At 42.1% G+C, this 22155-nt stretch overlaps 1 protein-coding gene and 1 long non-coding RNA gene across 3 annotated transcripts in view; one reads left to right on the top strand and one right to left on the bottom strand.

Moving 5' to 3' along the window:
- Positions 1-22155, bottom strand: part of ltv1 (LTV1 ribosome biogenesis factor) — a 28951-nt gene that overhangs the window by 1618 nt on the left and 5178 nt on the right. Inside the window, exons 2-10 of one of the 2 annotated variants that reach the window (XM_031302711.2) lie at positions 20583-20714; positions 19382-19594; positions 17617-17704; positions 15560-15692; positions 9418-9646; positions 7178-7305; positions 6183-6322; positions 2928-2980; positions 2598-2798 (exon numbers count right to left, since the gene is read on the bottom strand). In XM_031302711.2, coding sequence (XP_031158571.1) covers positions 2598-2798; positions 2928-2980; positions 6183-6322; positions 7178-7305; positions 9418-9646; positions 15560-15692; positions 17617-17704; positions 19382-19594; positions 20583-20714 — 1317 coding nt within the window. The remainder of the gene's footprint in view (positions 1-2597; positions 2799-2927; positions 2981-6182; positions 6323-7177; positions 7306-9417; positions 9647-15559; positions 15693-17616; positions 17705-19381; positions 19595-20582; positions 20715-22155) is intronic. The other variant, XM_031302713.2, reaches the window with a different exon arrangement.
- On the top strand, positions 1190-21465 carry LOC116052188. Its single transcript, XR_004105520.2, has 3 exons — positions 1190-1202; positions 4379-4383; positions 20893-21465. It is a non-coding gene; the product is annotated as an uncharacterized LOC116052188 (long non-coding RNA).

The raw sequence follows: 22155 nt of genomic DNA, 5'->3' as shown, positions 1-22155 counted from the left end.
AGAATTTCTTTTGTCGAGGACAGCCCTAGACTCATTACATGCAAAGCAAGATATTTCAAGCCTTTATTTGTTATAATTTTGATGAGTATGGCTTACAGCTTATGAAAACCCCAAATTCAAAATCTCAGAAAATTAGAATATTACGTGAAATCAATAAAAAAAACGTTTTTAAGTACAGAAATGTCGGCCCTCTGAACAGTATAATCATGCATATGTACTCAGTACTTAGTTTGGGCCCCTTTTGCATGAATTACTGCGTCAATGTGGCGTGGCATGGATGCCATCAGCCTGTGGCACTGCTGAGGTGTTATGGAATAAATTAACTTTTGCACATTATTCTAATTTTCCGAGTTTCACCTATATAAATCAACTCCTTCACTGTGTGTGAAGCCAGAAACATTTTTAATCGGCCCCTGGTGGCTGGCATTACGGGACATGGAACAAACAAACAAAAATATCTAAGGAAACATCAAACATAACTTTCTCCCCGAGATGGTTTCTGTCATTTTAAGGTACTTTAGATCACACTGAAGTTCAAGTGTCAACGTTTCTGATCAGTTTGGTTTTTATTAGTTGTTTGATGCCAAAATAGTCTAGACCAGGGCTCACCAACCTTTTAGAAACTGAGAGCTACTTCATGGTTACTGAGTCATACGAAGGGCTACCAGTTTGATACGCTCTTCTGAAATAACTAATTTGCTCAGTTTGCCTTTAGTTATACATGATTATTAATGATTAATGATACTCATCTATGTGAAGACACTGATTACGTTAATGATTTCTCACAATAATTATCAACAATGACTTAACAAGGTGGGAAACAGATATCAATATTCAATTTTCATTTTTAGAACAGGCCTGAGGGCTACTCATGTGGTCCTTGGGGGCTACCTGGTGCCCGCGGGCCCCGTGTTGGTGACCCCTGGTCTAGACTCTCCAACGACTTGACGTTCCACTTTACTTGACGGTATCTACATAAGAGTGACATGACACTTTCATGAACGTGTCATAAACAAGTCATAAACGTTTATGACATAACGCTTCCTTTAGTAAGTGTCATGGTTTCCCGCAGCACTTTGCAGCTTAGGCAGCCGCCTAAGCAAGACACGCCTGCCGCCTTAACTACATCGTTGAAAAAAATCAAACGGTGCCAAATTTCGGTACTCCACTCAGACAGCGTACATAACGGCGAGGTGAAAGCTGTCACGGTATGGGTTAACGTTAGATTTCCTCTGTTACAGGCAGGCACCACTGTGTTCACTATGCCCTATTGCTTGACTGACAGGCTGAGGTTGCTTCCCCCCCAATGATATGCCAAACTAAGCTAGCGGCAGCGCTGCCGGACTAAGACAATGCATGCCCTGAGACAAAAATGTGTTTGCCCACCTATATAAATATAGAGGAGACGGTGAATAACCCTATTTCAACAAATGGTGGCGTATTCCTTTAAACTCCGGTAGATTTGTGAGGACTATGGTTAACTGCTCCTCAGATCTCTGCAGGGTAAATCCAGACAGCTAGCTAGACTATCTGTCCAATCTGAGTTTTCTCTCGCACGACTAAAACAACTTTTGAACGTACATACATAGTTGAGATAATACCTTATTTGCATATTTAAACATACAAATTCTAAAAACTTGTAATACAAAATGTATCTGTCTTAATGTCAGGAATCAACTGGGGAAGTTTCATGCTGATATCTATTAGTCATTTTTTTTTTTCCTATTCACCCGGGGTGTCTCCCATTAAACAAATAAACTTTACTGCATGAATGTGAAATCGATAAGATTCTAACCTTTGGCTTCCAATGACAACACTTAAAGGTCTCAGCTGACAGGTACTTCACCTGTCGTCCAAGTTTTCAGAGCGTGCTTCTCTGTCACCTTTTCCATTGTTCAGTTTAAAAAAATAAAAGTGAAATTACTACGGCGTGGAGTTTTTTTTGGGGAATTTTTTATAGGCCTTTATTTCTGACATGAAAGCTGTAGCCATGAACGAGGAGAGAGAGAGAGAGAGAGAGAGAGAGAGAGGGTAAATGACACGCAGTCATGGGCCGCAGGTCGGAACCAAACCCGCTGCTTCGAGGACTGAGCCTCCGCACGTGGGCGCGCACTCCACCATGTGAGCTGCCCAGGCGCCCCTTAAATGTTTGACTTCTTCATAAAAAACAACTCAAAACAAATAATCGATTATCAAAATAGTTGGTGATTAATTTAATAGTTGACGACTAACGCACACACACACACACACACACACACACACACACACACACACACACACACACACGTTTGTTTCACTATCTTTGTGGGGACCCGTCATTGACATAATGCATTCCTTAGCCCCTTACCCTAACCATCACAACTAAATGCCTAACCTTAACCCTTACCCTCACCCTAACCATAACCTAATTCTAACCCTAATCCTAAAACCAAGTCTTAACCCTCAAACAGCCCTTTAACCTTGTGGGGTCCAGCATTTTGGGCCCCACAAGGCTGTGCAGACCCCACAAGTATACTGTATTCCCCGGTTTTTGGACCCCACGAATATAGTAAAACAAGCACACACACACACACTATATACATCTTTTTCTTCCTCACCTTGCGTTCTTCCTTGATGGCCTGTTTCCTGGCCTTCCTCTCCTCTTTGCTCTCCTCCTTGTCGCGGAGCTGGGTGGAGACTCGGGGCAGGTCCGAGTCGTTGATCCGAGTCATGCGCTCCGCCTGCTTGGCGGTCAGGCCTTTGGCAGGAAGGACGTCCAGAGGGATGCCCGTCTTACTGGACACACGGATCGGCTTGGTCTGGCGACAGAAGGAAACAAAAAGAGAGAAGGGTTGATTCCAGACTTATTTTTAGTCAGTGTGCGTTATCTCTCACATGTATCACATCTAAAAAGCATTTAAAAAGAACACAAAAAAAGTCTTTTATACCGATGGTGGTTCCTGAATGATCTTGGGTCTGTTATATATGTTGGAATATGTGCCTGGAGAAGACAAAAAACACAATGCAGTCAAAATAAGATAAACAGAAGGTATCTTCAGATAAATGAACTACAGAAAAATAAAATACCACAATTAAGTTGTTTCAACACCTGAAAGATGAGGTTTTTTTCAAATTATAAAATGATTTCTTAAAGACAATTCAAATAGGAATAACAACCAATTGTAATGACCTCAAGTTTATATTTGAATAAGAAGGCAGTTGTTGAACTGTCTCAAGTGAGACCGCACGACTAGTTTCTCACCAAAAATTAAACAACTTCATCAAGAAATAAACATTATATTTTTACATTCAGTACTTGAGGCCGGAAATGTTTTTTTATTATTATTATTATTATTTTTTGGGCATTGTTAGGCCTTTATTTCCACAGGACAGCTGAAGACATGAAAGGGGAGAGAGAGGGGGAATGACATGCAGCAAAGGACCGCAGGTCAGAGTTGAACCAGCGGCCGCTGCGTCGAGGAGTAAACCTCTATATATGTGCGCCTGCTCTACCAACTGAGCTAACCCGGCCACCTGAGGCCTGAAATGCATACCAAACCACTCCTCACATTTTGAGATTGGTGCTTCATTACCGCAGAAGTCAACCATTAAAACAATAAACTTTACTGCACGGCCGTGACCAGACTAACCTTTGGCTTCCAATGACAATGCTTAAAAAAAGGCCTCAGCCGACAGGTACCTCACCTGTCGTCCAAGTTTTCAGAGCGTGCTTCTCTGTCACATTTTCCATTGTTCAGTTTAAAAATATAAAAGTTAAAATACTACGGCGTGGAGTTTTATTACAAAAGACGACCGCAGCGTCACTGAAAGTCGAGTGAGAGTCATCCGGCTCCATTTCATTTACTTTTTATTAACTGTTCTGGGGTCAGCTCTGGTGTGGCACGGCTTCCACTGAACTGTTATCTTTCAGGTCGAGTCAAGTCAACTTTATTGTCAATTCAGCGATACGTGCCAGACATACAGAGCAATAAAAAATACATTTCTCTCCCACCCACGGGGGAATACGGACATGTACAACAAGTCAACAATCTTTGAAGAAATGTCTCTAAATAGAAATCTGCAGCTCTCAAATGTGGCTATATTTTGTATGATTATAATTAGCTCAGTTGTTTACATCACATTACCCATTGCTGGATTTTTGTCCCCAGTTTGCTAGAGACAAAAAAAGCGCTGCAAAAACTGGAAAACTCATTACTCAACACTCACTCAGAGTATTTTCGGACATATGCTTCTTTGCTGTCTTCCTGAGACAGATAAGAATTGAAGTTTGATTTTAGTTTTATCTTCGTCTAAGGGCGTTTTCACACATGAAAGTCCGAACCAAGGTCCGGACCAAGGTTCATGTTTTTGTTACATTGTCTACATTTGATCCGGTAAGTTTTGGTTTCACACTGCAGTTATGCAAGCGCAGTAAAGATCTCTACGTGACAAAACTACGTCCTGCCGTCATCACATACGTGAGCTGCGTCTCCAGATACTTATAATTGATTGGTTTGTTGACGGGCTTCCCTGTCCTCTCGTCTCCTCTCTCTGTGTCTGAGTTTTTTCCACTGACTGCTGCTCTCCCCTACTGCCGTGGCTCTTTTTGTTTTGTTGTGATGTTGAGAAGCAAGACACTGGAACTTTCTGGAGAATTTATTCAGAGACAAACGGAAACCTACACAGTAGCCTACATTTACTACCACTTAACAAATAAACTGCTGCTGTATTCTCAGCTCTGATAGCCGACAGCTGTCTCCTCTGAGCGTAGTCACCGTCACTCTCTCATGTACAGGCTAAGCACCGAGCTATTCCCCGGTCTTGTAACACAAGGAGAGCCTGCCAGAGCTCCTTGTATTTGGTCCGAAAGTCCGAACCATCCAAAAAATGCTTTCACACTTTAAACGAACCGGACCATGGTTCAGTTTGGTCCGGACCGAGACCACCTCTTTTGGTCGGACCAAAATTTGGTCTTTTGATCCGGACCGTGGTCCGGGGGAGGTTTCACACCTCTAATTTTGGTTCGGATCAAACTGAAAAGTCCGAAAGTCCGGACCAAATGAGGTATGTGTGAAAACGCCCTAAGAATAAAAAAATCATCTTTTGGAAATTGATCTTAATGCCTTAATTAAAAAAATGAGGAAACATCCAACCTTTAAGGACACCAATTTTCTTTGTGAATGAATAATGTATCATAAATAAATAAATGTTTTTCCTTAAAATACAGGGGCCATAATTATACATACCCCTATGTTAAATTCTCATAATACCCTTCACCATACCCCCACATCATCACATACCCTTCACCATACCCCCACATCATCACATACCCTTCACCATACCCCCACATACCCTTCACCATACCCCCACATCATCACATACCCTTCACCATACCCCCACATACCCTTCACCATACCCCCACATCATCACATACCCTTCACCATACCCCCACATACCCTTCACCATACCCCCACATCATCACATACCCTTCACCATACCCCACATCATCACATACCCTTCACCATACCCCACTTCACCATACCCCACATCATCACATACCCTTCACCATACCCCACTTCACCATACCCCACATCATCACATACCCTTCACCATACCCCACTTCACCATACCCCACATCATCACATACCCTTCACCATACCCCACTTCACCATACCCCACATCATCACATACCCTTCACCATACCCCACTTCACCATACCCCCACATCATCACATACCCTTCACCATACCCCCACATCATCACATACCCTTCACCATACCCCACATCATCACATACCCTTCACCATACCTAGAGATGGTTTTATGTCAGTTAGCCTAATAGCTGCTTTGATTTGCATTGAGAGATGATCTTATTGAAAGTACCCCATGCCACATTATTCATTCACAAAGAAAATTGGTGTCCTTAAAGGTTGGGTTTTTCCTCATTTTCAGATCAATTTCCTCTTTTTAGTCAACTTTAGCATGGGTTCATAAACTTATGAGCACTACTGTATGTCTTGAGTGAAGCTATAAACTAAGTTCAATGTGATTGTGGCGTTTGTTTCGGCGGCTGAATGTTCTCATAGGTTAAAAAAAGTAATTAAAGAGGATTTCTGCTGCATGTTTCTGCTGATGATGAAGACATTGTCGGATGAGTGAAAGGTTTTCCAAGAAAACTGATCCGCAAAGTTAAAATGAAACTCACTGATGATGGTTTCACAGTCCCACTTCTCTTCCGGAGCTTTGATAACAACCGTTTCCATCTCGTCTTCCTCCTCATCATCTTCCTCTTCCTCCTTCAGGACAGGAAGTTCTTTTGGACCCAAGTCATCAGGCCTCAGGTATCTAAACCACAAACAAGACACACGTCAAGTCAGCGGGGGGGTGATTAGAGCTAAAGAAACAAAAACCTGATGCAGCATTCGTCGTCCACCAGGGCCCAGTTTTTCAAAAAATTTAATCTGGATCAAATTGATACAGATTTGGAAATCCCATGTTTTTGCTATCCAGGATCACCTGATCCTTCTTACTTTTATGCCAGTTTCCAACTTTCCAACATTGGATTGGATCACTGTTATCCAAATACCAAATTTCAGGATTACCAAATCCTGTTAACCAGAGCCTTCAATGGAAGAACCAACAGTGTAGCCTACTGGCTTACCAGAGAACAACAGGTAGGCAAAATACCGGTGGCCACAAATAGCCACTGTTTGTTTTAATTTTAAGAAACAGAAACACCGTTTTTTGTTTTTTTTTGGGGTTTACTATATCTCATTAGATGTGACAGGCTTCATATATGCTTCAAATATATCAGCAGTAAACATTGATTTTGTGATCATTCACTTAAAAAAAACTGATTTTATTTGGTTCGAAAAATCACAACTGAATCCACCCTTCTGATGGGATCAGGATAATCCTGTTTTGTTGGATCAAATAATTCCCAAACCGAGTTCAAAGTTTTGAAAAACCCAAAAAGGGCAGGTTTGATCCACATCACATGTAAAATCGGATTACATGGTCTGATCTTAGTTCGGAATCCCTCTTTTGCTTTTGAAAAACCCATTTCCAAGATTTGATCCAATCTGTGATCTGAAATCCCACTGGATTACTTTTGAAAAACTGGGCCCAGACGATTTTAATAAAAACTTCCCATCACGAGAAATGACAGAATCAGATCAAGAATAAAAAGAATGTGCTCACTCTTTCTCTTTCTGTATGAAATAGTCTTTGATAACTTCTTCCAGGCGAGCGCTGTCCGGCTGGATGAAGCCCTCCAGCTCTGCGTTGTCCAGAGCGCCGATCTCGTCGTCATCAAACTGCTCGTAAAACTGAAACAACAACACAGACGGACAGAGTTTGCATGTCACACCAAAAGACAAAGTAAGTACTGAAATGTACGGAAACAGTACGTAAACAGTCTCTCCGAGCTCTGGAGCTCCGGCACAAACTGGACCGTTCGGTTACTCAGAGCACCATACTCTCGGTCTGAGGAGACTGTCTGAGGAGACGGAGCAGCAGAGTGTATCCTATAACTTAACCGTTAGTTATGTCATATAGAAATAGAATGTGCTTACACTCTCAGATCTCAATTTTATTTTATTTTTTTGGTTTATTTAATAGGGACCGTGCATATTTATGAACATTGTTGTATAAAAACACCATGTAAATATGCCAGAATTAGTAAAAATAACTACTTTCCATCTGCAGTCCCTATAGGCAGGTGAATAACAGAGACAGCCAGCAGTCATACAGCACTCATTCACTATACATTAAAAGGTACACATAATGGTGACATATGCATTGACAAAACAAACAAAAATTATAATGATTATATTTTACACTTTATATATCAAACAAGCATACCTGAAATGTTTAACATTTTCAAAACTTAAAAAATGTATGCCTCTCTAAGACATCGCAATGGTGAAATGACAATACCTTTTTATCAAAAGTTTTTATGGCTTTCTTAAATAGAGATTCAATGCTTTTAAGAGTAGTTATGCTAATTAATGACCAGTTAGTAAAACAATACTCAATATGTGAAAAGATCATAGTATACAACAACAACAACATGGCAGCTTTGGTGTCTAGAAATGGCCTAACTTCTTTAAAATCCTGCAAATTAAATTGAACTTTATTTGCCACCTTTTTTTACATGACTTTTGAACGTTAGGGTGGAGTCATACATGACTCCTAGATACTTGAATTCATTAACAATATCAAGCTCCTGTCCTCTGAGGCACTGTTTCTCAAATGGGGGTGCGTGTACCCCTAGGGGTACTTTGGAGGACTGGAGGGTGGGACGTGAAATGTTTGCAAAAATGCTAATTAAAAAATGTGTCATTTTTGGCATAATTCCTAAAATAATTATACTATGATAATGAATGAATTAAGTGATGGATTCTAAACATTTGAAATGTACCATTTTAATGTTTTTGCTTAAAAAAGGTTGGTGTTTAGTGAATCTATCACTGCCGGCGCTGTATGGCACCTCTTTATATAGACTTTTTTTTCTACAAAATGTGTTTTGCTCTGATCAGGGGGTACTTGGCTTAAAAAGGCTATTTAGAGCGGGTACAATATTGAAAAAAGTTTGAGAACCACTGCTCTAAGGAACACATGAGAATGTGACACCTTCACGTTTTGTTTGGTAAACGCCACACAAACGTTTTTTTTGGTGTTTAGGTAGAGACATGACTTTGTGAGCCAGTCATCATTTTAAGGCCATCGCACACTTCACAACCACAAAATCAGAGGACAACACGCAAACACTCAACTGTCGCTTCACCATTCTGCCCTCTGGACGCAGGTACAGGTCCCTGAGATGCAACAGAGCTCCCTTTGGCAGAAGCCTGGCGCCTGCAGCCATAGCAACCCTAAACAAGATACCTATCTGTGTTATTCCCCTGCATGTCATTCTGTTATGTTTGTACTATTGTTTCTATGTAACAGTGCTGTGTTTGTGACAAAGAATTTCCCCTTAGGGACAATAAAGTCTTCAGTTTATCACAAACATTCAACATCAACACATCTGGAGCTACGTGGTTTTCACTGGACAGGAAGGGGATGAAAAATCTGAAAAGTAATTACAGCTGTCAGACAAATGTAGTGGAGTAAAAAGTACAATGTTTACCTCTAAGATGTAGGTGGAGGAGTATAAAGTAGTATACAATGGAAACACTCAAGTAAAAGTACAAGTACCTTGAATTTAAACTTAAGTACAGAATTTGAGTAAAGGTACTTAGTTACATTCCACCACTGTCTCAGTGTAAGTAATCACTGCAGACCCAGGAATTTAGAGGATAGCTTTTCTGCTTGTGGTGGTTAACAGTCTGAGTTTTATTTTTGAATCCGCTGAAACATCTGCAGAATCAATTCTGCGGCGGCAGACTCCATGTGGCCCTGGTCACCCGACAGTGTCAGAAAGAGTAAACGTTCACCTTTTCGAAGCGGTCGTCCAGCAGGGTGAGCTGCTCGTTCCTCCGCATCACGGACGACGTCATCGAGTACTCTGTGAATCGACTCTTCGTCTCTTCGTCCATGAAGAGAAACTCTGGTCCGCGGCCTTCCATGTTCTCGTCACCCGAAAACCCGCCTTCAGAGTCAAAGTCGCCTTCCTCGTCTGTGTCCTCCCACTCGTCATCATCGTCATCCTCGTCATCGTCATCTCTGTCACAGGTTACACATTCAAATTAAAGGGGTGATAGAATGCAAAACCGATTTTACCTTGTCATAGCTGAAAAACGACAGTTTGGAGGGTAACTAGGACATACATAGAACCTCAAAATCCCACTGACACCTCGTTCCTCTGCAAATCTCACAATTTGAAACTGCCTCTGAAAACGGGCGAATCTGAACAAAGCTAAAAGGCCCCAAAATTTACATAGGCCACAACTGATCTGAGGTCAGTTAGTCTTCGAAATCTCGTTCGCGCAAATCTCTGAAATTTTATACACTGTTCATCTGCTGTTGCATTACTAAATTCACTTCTGAGACTTTTTCATGCGAGAAATCAACTATATAAAGCTCAAATATGGGCCGTTTTACAAAAATTGATGGTGTGGTATATTTTAGTTGCAGCACTATGTTGCCGTTGTATGGAGAAGGAACTTCGTAGACACTGCTCTTGGTATAAAAAGATTTATTACATCAGAGTTTTCAGCATCAATTTACAGACCCATGGATATCTGGAGAGACGACCAACCCAATCTTCAAAATTTGTCGCTCTGCCTTTTCTTTGTGTGGACAAAACTTATATCTCAATGCATTGTATCAACATAGGACGTAATTTTGTAAGTATATGATTGGATCAGGTAACTAGCCAATCAATGCCTGTTATCTGGTACAACTCCAAAAAAGGTATCTTCTGTCTTGGGGGGACCTCTACTCATGTTAACAATTTCCAGATGTTCTTAGTGAGTGTAGAGTAAAGTTCATGCATCCTCCTTATACCAAAAACTTAGATCACAATGGTAAATAGTCAGATACCACAATGGCTAATTGCAAATTTAGTACGACTGTTTCGGAGTTCAGGAGCTCCACAGTTTGCCGTGACAGCGGCGCGGTGCCTGCCCGGATCGCTGGCTTTCTGCCTGGACTGTCAGACCCCGCTGCACGCTGGCCGGAGCTCTCTCAGGAGATACTGGCCCAGAGAAAAGGAGGAGATATCGGACAATTGAGCGGGACATGTGGATTTAAATCAGTGGCGCAGTGGACTCGCAATGGGCGGTGTGCAGGAGCTGCCTGCCGGCGGCGGTTCACGGTACGTTAACTTTTTTTTTTTCCAACATGGATCCTCAGCGAACAGTGCCGAAAGCATAGGTGTATGTGTGTGTGTGTGTGTGTGTGTGTGTGTGTGTGTGTGTGTGTGTGTGTGTGTGTGTGTGTGTGTGTGTGCGACACACAGGAGGATGAATAAACTGTAACGAAACTCTGTATCTGCTGCTTTGTACAGTAAGATTAGTTGATGAGTTTATGTGTCGGGGGACTCGGGGCAGAAATCAAGTTTGAAGCCAGCGGCATAGCGGGCATGCCTGGGCATGTCTGTAGTTTGGAGCTAACGGTGAAGAAAGCTGCCGCTGAGGAAAAAATGGTTTGTGTGTGTGTGTGTGTGTGTGTGTGTGTGTGTGTGTGTGTGTGTGTGTGTGTGTGTGGTGGTGGCGGCCGGCATAGAGGGGAATGTGTGTGTGTGTGTGTGTGTGGTGTGTGTGTGTGTGGTGTGTGTGTGTGTCTCTGTGTGTGTGTGGTGTGTGTGTGTGTGTGTGGTGGCATAGAGGGGAATGTGTGTCTCTGTGTGTGTGTGTGTGTGTGTGTGTGTGTGTGTGTGTGTGTGTGTGTGGTGGGCGGCCGGCATAGGGGGAATGTGTGTGTGTGTGTGTGTGTGTGTGTGTGTGTGTGTGTGTGTGTGTGTGTGTGTGTGTGTGTGTGGTGGCATAGAGGGGAATGTGTGTGTCTCTGTGTGTGTGTGTGTGTGTGTGTGTGTGTGTGTGTGTGTGTGTGTGTGTGTGTGTGTGTGTGTGTGTGTGTGTGTGTGTGTGTGTGTGCTAAACTCAACCAATCAGCGTGCAGCTCATCTAAATATTCATGAGCAGACCATATAAGGCAGAAAAGCTCTCGTTTCAGTCAAGTCCCATTTAACAGGGTAGCATTAGGGCCAAAAACAACCAGCAAAAGAGTCATTTTTTCAGCCCAACCAATGTTACATACCCTATTAGGAGACCTTAAGGAACAGCGTGACATACCGTATATAACCATTCTATCACCCCTTTAAATCAGACAAGTTTGATAAATATTGATCTCTCGCTCCGTCTGGGTGCATTCATTCAGGGGTGCTATATTGAATCAATATCGTTATCGTGATATCACGTTGCGCAATATTATATCGACAGTGTCGCGATAAGTATGCAATATTTAGTTTATTTTGTGGAGCGCTGCGTCCCGTCCGTTGGCTGTGTGGCTTGGTTGTGTTTGATTTAGAGCTTGAAACGCTGTAATGATCATCATTTCATTGGTTACCGTGGTTACCGTGCCACTTGCACGTTAGTGCACGTCAGCGCACGGGTCCACTACGTGACAAACCCCATGGAGCGTACCACGTGTGTTCATATTTCAACAGAGTGACAGTGTAAGTGAAGAAATGGATAGAGACAACTAAAAGGAACCAATCAGAGAAGAGAAAGAACAGTTGTGTCCTGTTCTCATTATTTATATATTTATTTTATACTGTCCAACCAGTAAAACATGTCCTGTTCTCTTTATTTATATATTTTATACTGTCCAACCAGTCAAACATGTCCTGCTCTCATTATTTATTTATTTTATACTGTCCAACCAGTAAAACATGTCCTGTTCTCTATATTTATATATTTTATACTGTCCAACCAGTCAAACATGTCCTGCTCTCATTATTTATATATTTTATACTGTCCAACCAGTCAAACATGTCCTGCTCTCATTATTTATTTATTTTATACTGTCCAACCAGTCAAACATGTCCTGCTCTCATTATTTATATATTTTATACTGTCCAACCAGTCAAACATGTCCTGCTCTCATTATTTATTTATTTTATACTGTCCAACCAGTCAAACATGTCCTGTTCTCTATATTTATATATTTTATACTGTCCAACCAGTCAAACATGTCCTGTTCTCTTTATTTATATATTTTATACTGTCCAACCAGTCAAACATGTCCTGTTCTGTAGACATGGTCATTATTTATTTATTCATGTTGGACCAGTCCAATATGACTGTCAGTTGAAATAAACCTTGTGTTGTAGTTGTTATGAATCTATTTTGATGTGTTTTCCAGTAACTTTTGTAATTTGTTTAAAAATATTGTAATTAATATCGATATCGCAATATTCATAATTGATATCACAATATCACATTTTGTCAATATCGTGCAACCCTACATTCATGTACCAGTAGTGCTTGTTACTAACTTAGCTCCGGGGAGCTTATTCCTCTTATAGATGCATCTCATAACCCTAAATTGCCTCCTCGACTCCTCCACTTGCGTCCCTTCCTCGCGTCTTAGTCCCTCCCACCGAGGAGGTATGGGAGAAAGAGGGATGAGACGTCGTTTCCTCTGAAGCGTCACGTGAATTTGTCAGCTGTTTGGGCGGAGTTAGCCACCCCTTCAGCTGCACGGTTTCCGTGAAGGCTGCTCTTGTGTATCCTCACCTATAATCTCGTGTATCCTCACCTATAGCTCCTCGATGATCCCTCCTCGACGCTCGCTCCTCGGTTGCAGAAATAAGAGCTTTGAGACGCCCTTCACCGAGGAGGTACAGAACAACTTCTGGTTCAGCCGAGGACCGAGGAGCTATCTAATAAGATTTATGAAATGTTACTTGTGGTTCCTAAAAAGTAGAATGGGAGGCAGAGCCTTTAGCTATCAGGATCCTCTCCTGTGGAACCAGCTCCCAGTCTGGGTTCGGGGTCACCACATTTAAGAGTAAACTTAAAACTGTCCTCTTTGATAAAGCTTATAGTTAGGGAGTGAGGAGTTGCAGTGTTCGCCTAGACCGGCGGGGGAGGGTGTGTAGCCACAGTCACGGCGCGCGCCCTCCCTATCTCTGCAGCTCTTAGGAAAATAAGTATTTGAACACCCTGCTATTTTGCAAGTTCTCCCACTTAGAAATCATGGAGGGGTCTGAAATTGTCATCGTAGGTGCATGTCCACTGTGAGAGACATAATCTAAAAAAAAAAAAATCCAGAAATCACAATATATGATTTTTTAACTATTTATTTGTATGATACAGCTGCAAATAAGTATTTGAACACCTGTCTATCAGCTAGAATTCTGACCCTCAAAGACCTGTTAGTCTGCCTTTAAAATGTCCACCTCCACTCCATTTATTATCCTAAATTTGATGCACCTGTTTGAGGACGTTAGCTGCATAAAGACACCTGTCCACCCCATACAATCAGTAAGAATCCAACTACTAACATGGCCAAGACCAAAGAGCTGTCCAAAGACACTAGAGACAAAATTGTACACCTCCACAAGGCTGGAAAGGGCTACGGGGAAATTGCCAAGCAGCTTGGTGAAAAAAGGTCCACTGTTGGAGCAATCATTAGAAAATGGAAGAAGCTAAACATGACTGTCAATCTCCCTCGGACTGGGGCTCCATGCAAGATCTCACCTCGTGGGGTCTGAGTGATCCTAAGAAAGGTGAGAAATCAGCCCAGAACTACACGGGAGGAGCTGGTCAATGACCTGAAAAGAGCTGGGACCACCGTTTCCAAGGTTACTGTTGGTAATACACTAAGACGTCATGGTTTGAAATCATGCATGGCACGGAAGGTTCCCCTGCTTAAACCAGCACATGTGGTCAGATGAGACCAAAATAGAACTTTTTGGTCATAATTCCACTAACCGTGTTTGGAGGAAGAAGAATGATGAGTAACATCCCAAGAACACCATCCCTACTGTGAAGCATGGGGGTGGTAGCATCATGCTTTGGGGGTGTTTTTCTGCACATGGGACAGGGCGACTGCACTGTATTAAGGAGAGGATGACCGGGGCCATGTATTGCGAGATTTTGGGGAACAACCTCCTTCCCTCAGTTAGAGCATTGAAGATGGGTCGAGGCTGGGTCTTCCAACATGACAATGACCCGAAGCACACAGCCAGGATAACCAAGGAGTGGCTCTGTAAGAAGCATATCAAGGTTCTGGCGTGGCCTAGCCAGTCTCCAGACCTAAACCCAATAGAGAATCTTTGGAGGGAGTTCAAACTCCGTGTTTCTCAGCGACAGCCCAGAAACCTGACTGATCTAGAGAAGATCTGTGTGGAGGAGTGGGCCAAAATCCCTCCTGCAGTGTGTGCAAACCTGGTGGAAAAACTACAGGAAACGTTTGACCTCTGTAATTGCGAACAAAGGCTACTGTACCAAATATTAACATTGATTTTCTCAGGTGTTCAAATACTTATTTGCAGCTGTATCATACAAATAAATAGTTAAAAAAATCATACATTGTGATTTCTGGATTTTTTTTTTTTAGATTATGTCTCTCACAGTGGACATGCACCTACGATGACAATTTCAGACCCCTCCATGATTTCTAAGTGGGAGAACTTGCAAAATAGCAGGGTGTTCAAATACTTATTTTCCTCACTGTAGCTATGTTGTTATAGTTTTAGACTGCCGGGGGACTTCCTTTTTCTCTCTTCTCACTTTTTATCTGTGAGCAAATGCTTGTTACTAACCTAGCTCTGGGGAGCTTGTTCTCCGGAGCCCTTATGTTTTCTCGCCCCACAGTTTTCCCTGGATTAGGGTGGCACCTAAATCATGGTTGCAGCTGTCGGCGTGGTCTTGGTAGGCGCCCTGCTATGCCCTGATACACTCTGCTACGTCACGCTAAGGGTCCGTCTGAGGTTTCTGCCTGTTTAAAGGAAGTGTTTCCTCGCCACTGTTGCACCAAATGTTTGCTCTTGGGAGGGGAATTGTTGGGTCTCTGTAAATTACAGAGTGTGATCTAGACCTACTCTATCTGTAAAGTGTCTTGAGATAACTTCTGTTATGACACTATAAATAAAATTGAATGGAAGACAAATGTTTCATTTCTTACTCGATGTCCGCGGCTCCGCTCGCAGTGTTCGCTTTGGCGATGAAGTCGTCATCCAGGAGGTTGTCGGGGTCGTCGAAGTCAAAGTCTTCGTCGAGAGCAGCCACGATGTCGGGGTCCATGTCCAGCCGTGGTCCTGAAGGGAAACACACAGAAAACAGTGAGCAAGACACAAACGAGATGCTGACTTCTGAACCCTTCAACCCAATTTCAACATTTTGTTTTCTTTTTCTACACCTTTCTCGACGTTTTTGTCAATTTTATTCAAATTTTTCTTTTACATGTTTTGGGGGCGTTTTTTTAATTATGTTTATGTCAGTTTTTTTAAACACGTTTTTTTTTGTCGCTTTTTTCCAATGTATTTTTTCACTTCTTTTGACAAGTTTTTGTCACCTTTGGCGATGTTTTTGGTAGGTTTTTTTTTTTTGTCACTTTTTCCGATTTTTTTGGTCACTTTTATTCTGCGTTTTTGTAACTTTTTCCAACATTTGTCACTTTTTTCAACGTTCTTTTGTCATAGTTCTGATATAGAAAGTTTTTGTAAACAAGGACAACAGGAGGGTTAAAGCTGCTTTAGACAGCTTCATGTGTTGGGGACGACAAAACAGCAGCGAGAGGGGACAGTAAACTGGAAATATGTCCCGTTTTATCATGACATTGCGTTGAGGCAGTTTATTTGTATGTGCATAAAGGAACTATTCTCGAGAAATGATAAAGTTCAAAAAAGTTTAACATGCTTTTGTTATTACAAATACACCAAGATACTGTTGTATTTTGGCCTGAGAAGCATCCGATCTCTTATAACTTTATTAAATTCAATTCAACCTTTTCAGTGGGAGGAATTGTCGCTAGTCAAGTTTTCTGTTTCAATCCCAAAATCTGCTGAAAGTGATAACATAACTGGATTTTTCTTTTTTTTTTTTAATTCTTATTAAAATCTTCCCTGAATCAGGAGAAAGTGACTCTGTGTTTCAGCTTCTAAAACTGCTTCTGAAATCCTGAACAGTGTAGACGCATGATAATTAGTCTGGTGCAAAAAAAAAAAAAATGTAATCCAAAGAGACAACATTAAATACAGACAATATGATGATAATTTGGTTCCTTTAATTGCTCGGCCTATAATTGCCCAGAATACAAAACAAATGCCAGACTTTAAAGTAGTCTGAGACCTTGTTCTGTAGCTCTCCCTTTCCCCTCTTTGTCGCACAGGTAACGCATGCACAGAAAAGCCAATAGGAACGCTCTTTCTCTCTGAAATGACCTGTGATTGGCTAAAGTTTCCCGGGATAACTAGATTTTCTAAAGCCTGAAAACAGAGCCAAGAACTTTTCTCTCAGACACTTGAATTAAAATATGCTAAAAGATTATTATGGCATAATAATAGATTACTTAAAAGATGACATTGCTCTACCTTTGGAACAACACAGGTTTAACCGTGGATTTCCACAGGATGCAGAACGTCTGCGAACCGGCTCCGCTGCGGAACGGCTGCGTGCTCCGCCGTCCGTCAATACCCACTAGGTCCGGATTTGTTGCGTAACGGTGCCAGCCAACCACGAGATCTCGCGAATTGACGTATGTTCGCGTGATATAACAGGATGTAGTTTCTATAAACAGAACCACAAAACCAACACCAGTTTGTTTCCATCCAGAGGAGTAGAGGGGAAACAACTCTGAGCTGTGTTTTCAAGGTGTAGTGCAGGAAAATATGACCCGCCGTGAGCACGGTGTATTTTACTTTGAAAATTAACCGGATGTTTTATTTTGTTTCTGTGCTCGACTTCCTGTCCCGCACTATCTGCCGTGTGCTGAATTGCTGCGGAGCTCTCCGGCGTCCAGCAAAAATAGAAACTCTGCGTATCTGCTCCGGAGGGCTGCGGACCGCCGGAGCTGGGACGGAGTCGGGACGCAGACGTTCTGCAGTCAGTGGAAATACACACATTGACTTTAATGGGAAACCTAATGACTCCGTTGACGTTCCGGAGACGTTCCGCAGACGTTCCGCATCCAGTGGAAATTGCCGGTAAGTCCGTCAGCGTGTTTGAAGCCGGGCTGCTTACCTGAGATAGGAGCGGCTTTGTTCAGAAGTCCCACCTCCTCTTCAAACTCTGAGGCGAACACTGAAGAAGGAAGGTTGATGCTAGCGGCCTGTTCATCAAACAAAATAGGAATCATTTCAGTGCAGATTTCTACATTGACTCTACATAACTCCATACGAAGTGCACAAATTCAGAGAATGTCAACATTCTTGTGTTTATTTGTTTTTTTTACCAATTGTGTGAATGTACGCGAGAGACATGTAGGGATAACAGCAGCCAACGTCTGATCTGCTGCTGCATAAAGAAAAATCCTCTTAAATAATAATGAGAAAATCTTAAATGGCAATATTTTGAGGTTAATTTATTTGGGATGCTGTTCGAATCATACTTACTAAAACAAACTGCAAAAGTAAAAGATGTTCGACGAAGAAATCCAGAAAACGGAAGCAAAATTATTTTGCCTCTTTGCCCAAAAATGTGGCTAAAACTACATGAACGTAAAAATGTAAATGTAAAAGAGCTTCATTCATTTCCACATAGTGACACAATTTGCACAAAAAACTAACCAGTTCTTTATTGGTCCACCAGACATCACTGAAATACTTGAAGTGATTTTAAAACTGACTTTCTGTGGCCGGGTAGGCTCAGTGGGTAGAGCAGGCGCGCATATATTTAGAGGTTTATGTCTCGACGCAGAGGTCCAGGGTTTGACTCCAACCTGTGAAAATTTCCTACATGTCTTCCCCCTCTCTCTCCCCTTTCTCATCTGTCCTGTCCATTAGAGGTGGGAAAGCCCCAGAAAAAATACTGACTTTCTAACAAACAGAAACAGAATCCTCCTTAGTGGAAGTATCTGACGTTTACAATAATGACAAACCTAGCATGTTAATCTGAAACCCTGGAACTTTTGCAGGTTTTTTTTTAATGAATTTTCGGCGCCCAATTTACCAAACAACCGTTGAACAACATTTGGAATAAATACTTGTTCTTGTGTGGCCGCTCGTCAGTGGAATATGTTGCCTACAGAGTTGATAAGAAGCACAAACTCTTACACGTTTGCAAGACAGGCAAAGACATGGCTTTTGTCAAATCAAATTTGTACCCACATGTGACCGGATATATGTCTGTGTGTGTATGTGTATGTGTGAGTGTGTGTTCTGAGATCTAAATGAGTAGATTTGAGTACATGAAAGGTTTGAATATGACCTTTTTTATATTATTTATTTGGACAATGTAAAACTCATTATTCATGTATGTATGATGTATTATGTATTTTAGCTACTGTCAGCCTGCCCAGGGACTACGGGTGAAAATTAGCTCTTGAGCTAAAACCTGGTACTATGCATCTCTCCTCTTGAGGTTAATGTTTATTGTACGCTGTCCCTGTTTCTCTAAATAAATAAAATAAAATAAAAAACACAAGCAGAACATAAACTTGAATATGAGCGCTAATCTCAGTTTTATCTCCAGAGTCAGGCTGTACTGGACTCTTCTGGTGATTTATTTAAATATTAATAGAATTTTTTTTAACCAGTTTTGTTAACTGGGGCTTTATTTATTTATGTGTTTATCAAATTGTCAGAAATGACAGGAAAATGCATCGATTTCTGTCAAATAAGGTAACACGGACTCATTGCCTTTACTGTACGCCGAACGATCATTCTGAGCCAGGAAAACCCCTGTTTTTGTAAGATGTACAAATATTTAAGTTCTCAAAACTATTCCTGTTCTGGGAAACCATTTTTTTAATTATTTTTCTTTTTCCATGACTCCCAAGTCAACTTACAGAAATGGCCTTGTCCGTTTCACCCTCCTCGTCCTCCTCGTCCTCTTCATCTTCGAGATGAAGTCGCCTGTCGGTGTGCCGGGGGCCGGCGGCCACCAGCTCCGACGGGACCGACGGCTCCTTCAGGTGCTGCAGGTAGTTGTAGTCATCATCGAAGAACACGCCAAACTCCCTCTGCTCCTCGCGCCTCTTCTCTGTGTCCACCTGAGAAACCTCAAAAACACAAAGTCACGGCAACGCATTAGACTAAACATTTCCAAAAAATTCCCCCGAGGGCAGGGGCCTCAAGGCCCGAGGGCCAAATCCAGCCCCTCGCAGATTTCGATCCAGCCTGCATATAAATTTAGGTTCACAATAAACTTTGGCACACCTAGTTTTTGTTGCTTTTTCTGAAGTTTTTATCATTTCTGGAGACACTTTTTTCATTGTTTTTCTCACTTTTTTGCCACTTTTTTCTACAATGGCTAAAGAAATTTTTTGCTGACCAAACTGTAAGTGAGAAGACTTTATAAGACATGCAATAATACAGTCACACAGTCATATTTGACTTTTTTTTTTTTTTTTTTTTCGAAATTAAAGCATGTTAATAAACTCTACATGTCTGGCTCTTGATATGATTCTTATTTTCCAGTGCGGCCCTCTGGGAAGTTGAGTTTGACCCCCCTGGGTTAGACGGAGCCTCGAGGAGTTACTACTTTCAAATATTGCTATCTTTTCAACATTATGAACGCTGTGATAAGACAACAAGGTTATGACACTGACATGGCTGTAACAATTCCAAATCTTGTTGTACAATTAACTGTTAATAATTGCGATTAACGATAGAATTGTCTCTTTCAGTCAAATTTAAAAACATGTATTCATTTGTTACTTTTACAAACAATTAGTTTGAATGGATCCCAGGATACATCTTTTGGTTGTATCACTGTTATGTGACCCAGATAACGTAACCACACCTCTTCATGAGCATATTACAAAGTTTATTTCTTGCCTAAATCAACATAAAATTGACCATTACCATCAACAGTTACACACTTTAGGACCTTAGGACTAATGTTAGCAATTAATCGCAGTTAAACAAAGAAACTGCGATTATGTAACGAAACAAAAAAAAAAATGCGATTAGACAATTATAAATATTGTTGCAGGCCTAACCACTAACAACAAAACAACAAACAAAGACGAGACAGTTGATGCGTACCTTGTTGGCGTGCAGCAGGACGTGTTGCGGGGCTTTCTCGTCTGCAGCCAGCGGGTCCCTCTGACTCCTGTGGACCAGGTGAAAGGTCACGGCCTTCTTCTTTTCAATGAACGACTTCTTCTTCCGATGAGGCTGGAGGACATAAACACAGCAGTGAGTATTGGCGACCGCTGGTGAGAATGTAACAGTAAAGCAGGGGTCTTCAGGGGTCTGTTTTTAGGCCGGGGACCAGTTAGGGCCCTGACACACCAACCAGACGGCTTACCGTCGGCAGAAAAGCCAGTCAGGACTGATCAGTCGGGTCCCCGAGGCAGAGGCGGACTTTACCATTAGGCAAAGGTCGGCAATTGCCTTGGGCCCCGAGCTACCTAGGGGCCCCCAAAATGCCCCATTAACTTATGCTTAAGGTTTTTTTTTTTTTTTACTTTTCGCAAATTATATATTTCTAAAACTCCATTTGCGAAAAATGGCATCAAATCATTAGTTTCGCAGACCGGAGGGCCCCCCCCCACCTCACTACATGATTGGACTATTCCATTATCTCACTTACTGCGCATCTGCGAAAGTGACAAGGCTGTAATGCGCCAAAATACGGGAAAAAAAAGTGACAGACAGACAGGGTGCGTGTGTAGAGTAACAGACAGTGTACAGAGTAGAGCTACAATGAAGCCAAACTACCCAAGTGGTGCTGAAAAAAGGAGGAAACGGGAGGAAAGCAACGGCAACAGTGCCAGCCCAGGCTGCTCAAGTGATATTGCTGCTAACGTTATGGATATGGAATCAGTGATAACAAGATTTGCTGAGGCCAAAGCTCGCAAGGTCAGATTGTAGCGCTTTAGACATGACAATACAGACACTCACACACACACAGACACTCTCACACAGACACACTCACACACTCACACACAGACACTCTCACACAGATACACTCACTCACACACACACACACAGACACTCACACACAGACACTCTCACACAGATACACTCACTCACACACAGACACTCTCACACAGACACACTCACACACAGACACTCTCACACAGACACTCTCACACACAGACACTCACTCACAGACACACTCACACACAGACACTCTCACACAGACACTCTCACACAGATCCACTCACTCACACACAGACACTCTCACACAGACACTCACACACAGACACTCTCACACACAGACACTCTCACACAGATACACTCACACACAGACACAGACACTCACACACAGACACTCACACACAGATACACTCACTCACACACAGACACTCACACACAGACACACTCACACAGACACTCTCACACACAGACACTCTCACACACAGACACTCTCACACAGATACACTCACTCACACACAGACACTCTCACACAGACACTCTCACACAGACACACTCACACACAGACACACTCACACACAGACACTCTCACACACAGACACTCTCACACAGATACACTCACTCTCACACAGACACTCACTCACTCACACACACACACACACACACAGACACTCACACACAGACACTCTCACACAGATACACTCACTCACACACAGACACTCTCACACAGATACAC

Source organism: Sander lucioperca, chromosome 4 (assembly GCF_008315115.2).
Source record: "Sander lucioperca isolate FBNREF2018 chromosome 4, SLUC_FBN_1.2, whole genome shotgun sequence".
NCBI lineage: Eukaryota > Metazoa > Chordata > Actinopteri > Perciformes > Percidae > Sander > Sander lucioperca.
The sequence above is the reverse complement of the archived record's forward strand: the minus strand, read 5'-3'. Positions and strand labels throughout refer to the sequence as shown.